At 39.0% G+C, this 12985-nt stretch overlaps 1 protein-coding gene across 2 annotated transcripts in view; it reads left to right on the top strand.

The window, feature by feature from the left end:
* Window positions 1-12985, top strand: part of ndst3 (N-deacetylase/N-sulfotransferase (heparan glucosaminyl) 3) — a 111690-nt gene that overhangs the window by 44893 nt on the left and 53812 nt on the right. For both annotated transcript variants that reach the window (XM_055158627.1, XM_020930478.2), the window contains exon 6: window positions 11721-11849. In XM_055158627.1, coding sequence (XP_055014602.1) covers window positions 11721-11849 — 129 coding nt within the window. The remainder of the gene's footprint in view (window positions 1-11720; window positions 11850-12985) is intronic.

The raw sequence follows: 12985 nt of genomic DNA, 5'->3' as shown, positions 1-12985 counted from the left end.
TTGCACATTTTGGGGGAATTTTATTTTATAAAATCAGAAACCAGGTACAAACATTTCATCTTGAAAGGCAAGTTATAGTAATAACAATAGAACAGAACAACAGGCTCTTAACGTCACATATGAACAGTTATTCAGGTAACTATAGCATAAACAACGGAACAGAACAAGTTTACCAAACTTTCCATCTCACTCCAAATCAGGACAGACAGGATGTTTCTTTTGTCACTGAAGTCCAGGCTTTGTCAATCCATCCAATGACTGTCAGGAAAGTTGCATGGTGCACACTCCCTGTTGTCACAACCTTATAGTCTGAAAAATACAGTACTTTATTTTTCATGGCATATTTCTATTTTACTTCCTGTTCGTGGCCTTTCCATTGCAACACTGGAATTTGTGACCAATAAAGGTCCTCTTATCTACTCTTATCTTTGCACCTGCATTGGCTTCCTGTATGGAACCATCATGTGCTCCTCTTGGGTTCATATGAGTTCTTCGGTTCATAGTGACGTAAAGGTCACTTTTTTTTTTTTTTTTTCATCAAATTCAGGCACTTCCACAAATGTAATTTTGCTATTTTTCATCCTCGTGTTGTGTATCATAAGATAAGTGCCTCAATATGGTTTCTATAGATAAGATAAGAAAACTATACTTTACTTTTGTTGCAGGGAATGGTGTCCTTTGTAGCGGACTAATCTTTCAATGCTCATAGGGCCGTCTGTCAGGAGTGTGGAGGAGGTCAGGGGGGCAGAAAAACTCCAAAATCGATCGACAGTCTTGATCCAGAGCGTCTGGTTGAAGGATGTGCCTATTCATTCAACCCCAAGACATTTATGACTAAGGACATTCATACTACAGTCTTATTATTATTTAAGAAAGCTTGGGATCGAAGGCAGAACTTTGCATTTGCATCAACACTTCCTGAGCATCCATCGAGAAACTTTAGCAAGAACAATGTGAACAAAAGTGACATGAAATGACCCAGTAAACTCCAGGGATAGTCCAAGTATTGTCATGATACTAAAATTTCAAACCTGATTTCAATACTACAGAATAGACTTTTGCACTGTTTCTGATAGCACAATGATAATAACAGATTTACTTGTGAATGTGATTTTCTACATTAAATCATAATACTTTATTTTATATTACATGTGGCCTCTTATCTGTGTAATTCCTCAGTTGTCCCGGTAGATTCCATTTGTCTGTGAGGTCTTATACTTGTTCTGTTATCGCTCAGGATATTTTTTCTAGCTATTTAGGAAAGGTTTGTTTTGTTCTGTGAATGTGACTTTTTCAATATTGATAGTTGCTCAAATGAGTATCTAGTTTCGATAATAGTTTTAGTATTGATTAGTATTTGATTTTTGATACTTTTGACAAACCTAGTCAGTACTGGTAAATGTCATGTCAATATCGCACTACAAAATGAAATGTTTAATATTTGCCGTATTAAAAACTCCAATTCATACTTTACAACATTCCCAAGGGGTGTGACGCTAACTGTGGGCTCTACTCTGTCTTATGCACTGTTTCTCAAATCAGACTTTAAAGGGACAATCTGGAATTTTGGACATAGGACCTAATTTCCTAGTTAACCAGAGTGTTGGAGACGTGTGGAGAGACTTTTTTAAATATTCCATCCAGTCCTTGTATTTAAAGAGGTCGCTGGTGCTAGGCTAATGCATGTCAATGGCCATAGTTATCCTGCAACTAAAAACAGTCTTACCCACTCCACAAAACACCCGAGGCAAAACAATTATAATGCCAGACTGTCGATGTGAATGTCTGTGTTGATAGAATAATTTTAGAAGTAAAACCAACCTTGCATTTGAAGAATTTATGTCTGAACAGCAGCAGCAAGTTGGCAGCGGTGGACTGATATATGAGAAAACAGTCCCTCAGCATGTGATGATTCATGCGATGCAAGGTTAGTTTTATTTCAGACATTGTTCTATCAACACAGACATTTACATCGACAGTCTGGCGTAATAATAGATCTGTTTGGGTGCTTTGTGGAGTGGATAAGACAGTTTTTAGTGGGTAACTATGGCCAGCGACCTCTGCAAATACAAGGACTAGATGGAATATTTATAAAAGTGTCTCCACACGTCTCCAACACTGGGACTCACTAGGAAATAAGGCCTTATATCCAAAATTCTGAACTGTCCCTTTAATCTGAGCTTTGTTTTAACACAATCTGACCAGAAAGAGCTGACTTAGCTGGAGCTGCAACACATGAGCTGATCTGTGCTGTTAAACAAGTCCCTCAAATAACATTACAATCACAACCTAACCAGCATTAGCCATCAGTTTTTCACCCAGTCACCCTCACCTTTTTGCCGTTTTTATCAAATCAACACAACACTCAAAGATGACCTTAAATCCATAACTCCTAAAACCTCTAGATCTTCCCAAAATACTTAATAATAAATAAGTAATCCCACATACCATTCTTTAAGCCCACTTCATACTCAGACTGTAAACGCAGCACTGATTAAATATTAACGCGCCTTCCTCGAAACTGCTTTTAGTTCCTCGACCATCCACCTGGGCCTTTGGCGAGTTACCCCGGCGACGCTCGCTCCATCCCTCAACTTCTCTTCACCTTTCACTTTCTTTTGTTGGTTCTATTAACGTCCTTCCTCTCCCCTCCTGTGTCCACGCCGGGGCCCTGTCTGTCTTAGTTTGCTCGGAGGTGGACAGGAGATTGTCTTAAGGCTGTAAAATTGGTGTAGTGAGTCTTCGTCAGGCGATTGAGAGCCACCCACCGGACTCTGGAACTATCAGAACAAATCAGATTGAGCTATAGCTGGTGCATATGTGTGTGTGTGTGCGTGTGTACGTGTGTGTATGTGTGTGTATTTCTTTTAAAATGTGCTATATCACTTTGAGCTATGGCCGTGTGGATAATTGGTTTGGTGAAATAGTGCTGAGTGTCTGTGCCGGTGCTTGGTGGCCTTCCCTCTCTCGCTCAGCTGTACGCATGTGTTTTATGGATAAACCAATATCGCAGTGACTCAGTATTTCACACTGACACCGCTCCACCAGGAGTTCACTAAGAAGACCCTCCTCTCGCTCTCTTTTTCCTCTCACAAACTCTGTCTCTCGCTGTCTCTCTTTCGCTCAGGAGTTCACTATGAAGATACCCCTCTCCTCTCTCTTTCTCCTGTCTCTCTCTCTCCTTCCGTCTCTCACTTTCTCTCTCTCACTTTCAGGAGTTCACGATGAAGACCCTCCTCCTCTCTCTCCCTTCTCTCCCTCATGCTCCCTCACTCACTCACTCTCTCTCTCTCACTCACATTTTCTCCTTCTCACTCTCTCTGTCCCTTTCCCCCTCTCTCTCTGTTCCTCTTTCCTTCTCTTTCTCACTCTCTTTCCTTCTTCCTCTGTCTCTCTGTCCCTCCTCTCTCTTCCCCTCTCCCTCTCTCCTTCTCACTCACTCTCTCCGTCTTACTCTTACTCACTCTCTCACTCATTCACTCACTCGCTCTCCTTCTCACTATCACACTCTCTCTCTCTCTGTGGCCCTTTCCCTCATTCTCTCTCTCTCTCTCTCTCCCTCTCTCACTTTCCCTCTCTCTCAGGAGTTCACTATGAAGACCACCCCTCCTCCCTCCCTCACACTCTCTCCCTCACTCTCTCTCCTTCTCACCCTCACTCTCTCTAATCTCTTTGTCCCCTCTCTCCCTTTCTCTCTCTTTCTCTCTCCTTCTCACTCCTTCTTTTACTCTCACTCTCTGTCTCTGTCTCTGTCCCTTCACTCTCTCTGTCTCACTCACTGTCTCTCCCTCTCTCTCTGTCCCTTTCCCTCCGTCTCTCTCTTTCTCTTCCTCTCTCCGTCTCTTTCCTGTCTTCCTCTCTCTCTCCCTCGCGCTAATCTCTCTGCCCCCTTGCTCCTTCTTACTCTCTCTCACTCCCTCTGTTCCGTCCTTCTCTCTCTCACACTGACACTCTCTCCTTCTCACTCACTCTCTTCCTCTCTCTCTCTGTCCCTTTCCCTCCTTCTCTCTCTTTCTCTTCCTCTCTCCCCTCTCCTCTCTCTCGCTTTCACTTTCTCTAATCTCTCTGCCCGCCCCTTGCTTCTTCTTACTCTCTCTCACTCTTTCTGTCCCTTCACTCTCTCCTTCTCACTCACTCTCTCCCTCTCGCTGTCCCTTTCCCTCCCTCTCTTTCTTTCTTTCTCTCTCCCTCTCTCTTTTGTCTTCCTCTCTCCCCCTCTCTCTCTCCCTAACTCTCTCTAATCTCTCTGCCTCCCCTCGCTCCTTCTTCCTCTCACTCCTTCTTACCCTCTCTCTCTCAACCTCACACTCTCTCCTTGTCTTCCTCTTCCTCCCTCTCTCTCCTTCACTTCCTCTCTCTCTCTCTCTCTTTAATTAAGTTAATGAAGAGGAAAGACATATTTTCTGTTGTAATAGTATTTACATCTGGTAGTCTCTGGTTGCTTGTGTGGATCGAAATTTACGCTCAAGGAAATACGAGCTGGTGCAGTTTTTTTTTTGTGCCAGACCCAAGTTCAGTTGTAAAGAAAAAGTTGGGAGTCGGGAGGGCATCTGAGGTAAAACCAAATCGAAAAAGACTCAGTGCATGAACTGAGCCTATTGGTTGATGTTTAGTCTTTAACACTGCAGGATTAGAGCAAAGTGGATGTTTGTTATTTCCCCAAATACTTATAAAATTAAAGGTGCACTGTGTAACTTCACTGGTGGAGAGTCCGGCACCTGCTTGTCTCCATGGAGATGTTATTGTTTTGTCTGGAATGTCCCGGTGTAACATACAACGTATCTATCTCGGGTTTACTGAACAGCGAGGGTTTTTATCAGGGTTCCCACTATTTTTCACTGACGACAAGATCAACAAAATTCAAATCTTTTCCATGACTTTTTCATGACCTAAAGTGAATTTTCCCTGACTTTTCAGCACCTACCTGTGTAGAATTGAGCATATTTTCAGGGCTAAATATGAAAGGTTAACACTTTCCACTCACCTTATGGTTTGATATTATAGTTTTTTAACATTCAGAATACTGTCAGCGTATTTATTTTTGTCTTTTTTAAACAAAAGGAGCATGCATTCAGAAATAATCATAATAGCCTAATGACAACTTAACTGAAAGCTGTAGTTGTGCAAAAGAGATACTAAAATTCCATGACTTTTCCAAAACTTTCATTGAATTTACAAAATCCCATGAGTTTTTCAGGCCTCAAAAATGACATTTTTAATTTCCATGACTTTTTAGGATTTCCATGACTGTGAGAACCGTGACTTATGACTTATTGACTTACTTGCATTCTTACTATGATCTAACCAGTGTTGGAGAGTAACAGATTACATGTACCGGAGTTACGTAATCAGAGTACAAATTATGAGTAACTGTATTCAGTTACAGGCGGTATTTTCCTGTTTTCACATTTCGGGGTATTCCTTTTTTTTTTTTTTTTTTTTTTTTTTTGGTAATTCCACTCATTGCCGGACAATAAACCAGGTCTAAACCAGTTCTAAACCAGGTCTAAACCAGGTCCAAACCCAGGTCTAAACCAGTTCTAAACCAGGTCTAAAACCAGGTCTAAACTAGGTCTAAACCAGGACTAAAACCAGGACTAAACCAGGACTAAAGCAGGACTAAACCAGGACTAAAGCAGGACTAAAGCAGGATTAAAACCAGGTCTAAACCAGATCTAAACCAGGACTAAACCAGAACTAAAGCCAGGACTAAACCAGGTCTAAACCAGGTCCAAACCAGGTTTAAACTAGGTCTAAACCAGGACTAAACCAAGACTAATCCAAGTCTAAAACAGGATTTAACAGGACTAAACCATGCTGCACAGACCGTGTCTCCTCCTCTTCTATCAATAATATTTTTAATACGGTTAAGTAAAGACTGGTCTTTTTTATTGTCTTTTAGCAGAGAAAACATTTCTTGTGAAGATATCTGAGTCTTTGCTTCTCTACAGCAAAGCAAGTAATCCAAAGTATTCAGATTACATTACTCACTTTAAGTAAATTAATGGATTACGTTACAAACTACATTTTGGGGTATGTAATCTGTAATCTGTAGGGGAATACATTTTAAAAGTAACCTTCCCAACACTGGATCTAACATGTAACTTGGTCCTGCGGTGTCACCCACTGTCTCCGTAGAGATAAGTAAATGCAATGCCATACTGTGGAACATTTAAGAGAATATCTTCATGGAGAGTTGCAGTTAACGAACCCTCCACCAGAAAAGTTACACAGTGCACCTTTAGGATTAAGATTATTAAACTTTGTAAATACACTCTTATTCGCCCATGCGTCTCTGCTTGTCCTGGCAGACACCTCTCACTTTATTTTTGACTGTGCACGAGCCAACTGTATTCCCAGTCATATTCAAAAACAGAAATGGTGGACGTCAACCAAAATTAATATTGCCTTTATATAGAAAGTAGGACAAAAATAAGAGCAAAAGCCCTCTTGAGGATAAAAATGAGAAACAAAAACTTCAACAGTTAATGATTGGCATCAGCGTGCTCAAGTATTTATGCTGTATGGAAATGTGCCCCCCCTCACATCCTGCCAAATGGCGCTCTTTCATATGCAGAGACTTTGCTCAAATTTGTCACCCGCTACTTAAAAGGACCCTCTTTGGGAGAATGCTAATTCCTGAGAATAATTTTCCGTCCAATAATAATTTCAGTCCAAATCCATTCCCTTTGTGTTTGCGTGAAAGCAGAAAAGTTTTATTGGGGGCAAATAGAGGTGGGAAAGTATTTGAAGTAGGGCCGCAAGTACTAAGGGTGCTCATACTTTAAATGTACTCATGTATTACAAATGTAGAAGTTAATGTACAAAATAATTAGAGCATCAGCGATTACTAGCAAGTCTATATGAATAGTCTTAAGGTTTATATATATTTTTTGTTTAAAGAGCTCATATTATTTTCATTTTCTGATCAATGTTTGAATGTTGTTAAGAAAATACCTGGAGTTGTGTTTTGTTTCATTCACACATGATTAACACACAAACACTGCATATTTACATAGCTGAGTGCTTCTCTCAAACAGAAAACACTCTGTTCCACCTTGTGATGTCATGTGGTAATACAACATATAACTCTGAATATGTTTTTGATGAAGTAACAACATTATAACATGGCCTAAAGCATTGCTTCCCAAAGACTGGCTCGTGCCCCTCAGGTGGGTCACAGGAGATTTTTTTGGGGTGGGTCCCCTTGTTACAATCTGCATGTAGGTCTGCAGTTCTGGAACAGAGAGACTCCAACACTGGACAAATCCCACTTGAAACAGTGGCAAAAGGAAACCAGACTGGTGGACACTTTTAGGGTATAACCTTGTTATTTATTTATTTATGTATTTATTTTATTTATTTATTTTTTTTTTTCAGTTAAATTTGTGGTGTTACTTGCCTGGGACTACAGATGGGAATTAGTAGTTTTGCTAAAATCTGGCATATTCACACTGCTATTTTTTAGATGTTCATTAATATGCACTGTCACTATTAAATACATAAACAGATTAATAAATAAATGAATAAATAAACAATATACAGTTCTGCCTATAAGCATGATATCTGTGTTCCTCTCCTTCTGCATCTCACTATAAAACCGCAAACAAGCCCACCCATCTCATTAGAAATGTTGAAATGTTAAGACATGTTTGGTATAATTTCTAATCTTCTCGTAATTATTTTATTGACTATTTTGTTCCAAAATTGCTGGTTCAGTTGAATGTTGAAAAGAAAAAGAAATTTAATGTTCAAATAGACGACTTATGGATCCTTTTATTGCTGGTTGGATGGTCAAATCCATTTTTATTTTGTGATTTACGAATAATGTCTATTGACTTGGGTCGCGAAGGTTTCTGACTTTTAAAAATATGGGTCCCCAGAAAAAAAAGTTTGGGAAACACTGGCCTAAAGCTCACATTTCACATCATTTGTGTAATACAGGACATTTAAATAATTAAAATGTATAAAATGTAGTCTTATATGATCCATCCCCCAAAGCAGATAGAATTCATGCAAATCCACCGAGTTAAAACGCTGGCTCTCATAAACTGGATTTTGATTGGTCAATAAAGCTCCAGTTTCATGTCTGATTAAAGGTTAAACATTCCAGGACTTAGGGAGATTACATCCTCATATTCCTTAATCAATACAACCTTAAAGAGAAAATGCAACTCCCACAATATATGGCAATAACATTTTACTGCATGCTTCATCTATTCATATCACATTTAAATCCATTTTTATTTCTTTGGCTCATGCGAACAACAGCGGGTTTTTACATCCCAAGGCTTGTCACGATAATTACTATATCGACTTATCCTTCGGTATGTGAGATGGAACAATACATTTTGGGGGTCAATATTTATCTGTTTTTTGTAGTAGTGAAAAACCTTTTGGTATTTTTCTGTACTGCAAAAATATTTGAGCTGTAGACGGTTGAATAATTAACTTCTATGGCTCATTATAGACACAAACGGACTACTAAAGTGATTCATCCTGCTATTTATGTATTTGTGTTTGTTTTGTGTTTTTTTTTAACTATATTATACATTTAGAATAGTTTTTGGGGATAATCTTGCTGAGAGTTTATCTACTGATCTGAAAGTTGGTGAATCCCGCTCTCGAAAAAACTAAAACATCATTGCTGTTGTTGTGTCCTTGGGCAAGACATTTAACCCACCTCACCCCTAGTGTCTACGCCGGTGTATGAATGTGTGTAAATGGATGAGTGGTTCCTTGATGTAAAGTGTTTTGAGGACCTTGAAACTGGAAAAGTGCTTTATAAAGATGTGACTATTTAGCATTAGTAGGGTTATTGTGTCAGTGGCATAAAGTGGCTTCAGTATTATCATTTTTCATCTATATTCAGTGTTGGGAAGGTTGCTTTTAAAATGTAATCCCCTACAGATTACAGATTACATACCCCAGAATGTAGTTTGTAACGTAATCCATTAAATTACTTAAAGTGAGTAACGTAATCTGAATACTTTGGATTACTTGATTTGACTTGATTTGTGGAGAAGCAAAGACAAGGAAATCTTCACATAAGATGTTTTGTCTGCTAAAAGAAAATAAAAGCCCAAACTTTACTTAACCAGATTAAAAATATTATTGATAGAAGAAGAGGAGACACAGCATGGTTAAGTCCTGTTAAATCCTGTTTTAGACCTGATTTAGTCCTGGTTTAGACCTAGTTTAGACCTAGTTTAAACCTGGTTTTAGACCAGACTTAGACCAGATTTAAACCAGATTTAGACCAGGATTAGACCTGATTTAGTCCTGATTTAGACCTAGTTTAGACCTGGTTTTAGACCAGATTTAGACCAGGTTTAGACCTGGTTTAGACGTGGTTTGGACCTGGGTTTGAACCTGCTTTAGACCTGGTTTAGTCCTAGATTTAGGCTTGGTTTAGACCTGGTTTAGACCTGGTTTTAGTCCTGGCTTTAGTCCTGGGTTTAGACCTGGTTTAGACCTGGTTTGGACCTGGGTTTAGACCTGGTTTAGACCTGGTTTGGACCTGGGTTTGGACCTGGTTTGGACCTGGGTTTAGACCTGGTTTAGACCTGGTTTAGACCTGCTCTAGACCTGGTTTTAGTCCTGGTTTTAGTCCTGGTTTTAGTCCTGGTTTAGTCCTGGTTTGGACCTGGGTTTAGACCTGGTTTAGATCTGGTTTATTGTCCGGCAATGAGTGGAATTACCAAAAAAAAAAAAAAAAATGGAAAAGAAGGAATATAGCCCAAAATGTGAAAACAGGAAATAATCCATTTATTTCAGCAAAGTAACTGTAATCCAATTACCACTCACTGAAACAGTAACTGTAACTGAATACAGTTACTCATAATTTGTACTCTGATTACGTAACTCTGGTACATGTAATCTGTTACTCCCCAACACTGTCTATATTTTCTTCAACAGTATATCATATTTTAAAAGGACCTGGGCAGCCTTCATGACAATCTTCTTCATATGACTCAAAAATAGCAATTTAATTACTCTATTGACTTATTGTTCAATATGTGTGAGGTGAGATGGAACAGTACATTTTGTTGGTCAATATTTATCGTGGGGACTGTTTCTTTATACAAGCGAGGAACTTTTTGGTATTTTTCTGTACTTGTAAAAGATTTGAGCTGTAGAGGCTTGAATAAATAACGTCAATGGCTCATTATAGACACAAATTAAATGATTTTTAATATTATTGTCTATATTTTCCTTAACAATATATCATACTTCAAAGTTTGTTGCACTGATGACACTAGTGGACCTGGGCAGCCTTCTAAGTATGGGGGCTTTCAGGTAGAAGATCAGTGCCCCACAACAACGTTTATTTGACTCAAAAACATTATATATATATACTTTATATAATTTAGTTAGTTTCAACAGTATGTCGTACCAGAGTCCTGCACGGGTTCATTTTTGGAGACCGGCACCCGCGCAGTACAGCACCACACCCGCCTGTTAACCTGTGATTATGTCAAAGTTGGACCCGTTAGCATTCCACCTGTTACCTGCCCGTGCCCGTGATAAATCGGGGTCAGCCCATTAGTCCGACAACCCAATAGTCCAGGAGTAAACCAGAACTAAACCAGGACTGAACCTACGCCGTGTCATTAGTGGATTATAAATATATACACACCGCAACCGCAGAGCCGATCACCAGGACTACACCAGGACTAAACCAGGTCTAAAAACCAGGTCTAAAAAAGGTCTAAACCAGGCCTAAACCAGGACTAAACCAGGTGTAAACCAGGACTAAACTAGTCTCATTAGCATAACTATATACATGCTGCAACTGCTGAGCCGTTAGCCAGGACTACACCAGGACTAAACTAAGACTTAACCAGGATGTAACCAGGACTAAACCAGGTTTAAACCAGGTCTAAACCAGATCTAAACCAGGACTAAACAACAAGCGCAGTCGCCGAGTTGATCACCTCTGCTGAAGTCACCCGCTCAGCCTGGTCTGCCATTGTTAGGGAAAAGACCAGGAAAACCTGTTCCCAGGGCAACGGACATCCTGGACGTGCCCACCCGCATACTTACCTGTAAAATTCCAAAACGTTAAAACCTGCCCGTTTCAGCAAGTATAGATGCATTCCGAATTTCGGACATGTTTGGGATGTGTCTATTGTCAAAGCAGATCTTTTCAAGTCTTTTGAACCATATCGCTTTTGTTTCTGTATTTGTTCCATGTATTTTCGGATACCCGACCTGGTGCAGGACTCTGTGTCGTACTTCAAAATTTGTTACTTTACTGCCACTAATGGACCTGGGCAGCCTTCTAAGTATCGGAGCATAGAAGGTCAATGCTCCGTGATTGCCTTCGTTCAACTCAAAAATAGCCATTTATGTAATTTAGTTAGTTTCAACAGTATGTCGTACTTCAACATTTGTTACACTGCTGACTCTAAAGGGACAAGGCAGCGTTTTTCTAAGTATAGTAATTTCATTTTGCATTTCAACATTTTTTTTTTTTTCATTGCCCCCCATCTGTATTAAAAATATTGGCCTTGAATGGTATGATGTCATCTGAAAACCAGCAGTAGGAGCATTCATGTAGAAGATCAGTGCCCCATGTCCACCTTTCCAGCAAACACTTTGATAGCTATAAAAAGATGTAGCACTAACCAGTCTGTTCCTTTACAGTGACTGACCACACTCTCACTGTACGCTCCAGCTGCACCCTGTAACCCTGTCACCCCGGTCTCTTCATGCAGGTGCTGCCGCGACAGACCTGTGGCTTGTTTACGCACACCATCTACTACAAGGAGTATCCCGGAGGACCCAAGGAACTAGACAAGAGCATCCGAGGAGGAGAGCTGTTCCTGACCGTGCTGCTCAACCCGGTAAGATCAGACAAAAACACAACACACTATGAACGGGAATTTCAATACATTTGGTGTGCAGAGCTACTTGGTATCACTTTATAATAAGGCGTAATAATAAAGCAAATGTTTATTAACCATTAACTAATCATGTATATCATTATTTGTACATTGGTAGTTAAGGATTAATAAACATGTGTAAATTGTTTGTAGATGTTAAATAAAATAAACCTTTATGAAATGTTTACTTTTTGTCCTGACCATGTGTGTAAATGGTTCTTAAACACTTGTTAATGAGTAGGTAATTTTCATCAAATTATTAGTTAATGGTTAATAAACATGTGTGCCTTATTATGTGTTTTGTATGTAAATGTATTTAGTTACAGGACATTGAATACCCAAATTAAAATGTATTTTCTTACATGGTCCAATCAGAGTAATGTATTCTGAATATTCTTAACACTTTTTTTTTTTTTTTGTGTTGTTTGTTATACATTTATTTTTGTCCAATTAGGGATGAAAAATCATAAATGCACACACTGCAGGAGCTGTGTTTTCTATTTTTCTCACCAATACCGCACAGTTCAAAGCCAAAATTGCATGAATACTGTCATGTATTTCCATGTATTTCTTTTAATTTATGAAAGTAACTGTATTCTGAATAGCACCACATGAAAGAGTAACTGTATTTTACCAGATTATAATTACTCAGAATGAGCGTTCAGAATATGTATTTTCAGTACATCAGCTACTTCCCAACACTGTATACAAATGTAGTTGTTTTTGTCTCACAATGTAGTGTTGGGGTGGATAGAAAAGTGCTGTTACTGCCTTCATACTCAAAATGAAATATACTGAATTATTTATATATTTTTGTCACAAACTATAAAAAGAGAAAGTTTTATAGCTGCTATAAAACAAATACTCAATAACTTTCAAAGTAGTGCTGATGTTTATTTTAAATGAAAATTCACTCCAAAGTTATAAGTTGTCCAAGGAGTAAGTTTGTTGTTGTTGGTGTTTGTTGGTGTTGTTGTTGGCAACTGGTGACTGTCACTTTTAACACAATTACACCAGAGTGAACAGTTTTGCACTCTGCTGTAACAAATTCATTGTGCTTTGAGTGTGGAGTGAATGAATTATGCAACATAAAGCAC

This window comes from Boleophthalmus pectinirostris, unplaced genomic scaffold (genome assembly GCF_026225935.1).
Source record: "Boleophthalmus pectinirostris isolate CB_2022bp ecotype Guang Dong unplaced genomic scaffold, ASM2622593v1 HiC_scaffold_22, whole genome shotgun sequence".
Lineage (NCBI taxonomy): Eukaryota > Metazoa > Chordata > Actinopteri > Gobiiformes > Gobiidae > Boleophthalmus > Boleophthalmus pectinirostris.
This window is presented reverse-complemented; position numbering and strand designations above follow the sequence as displayed.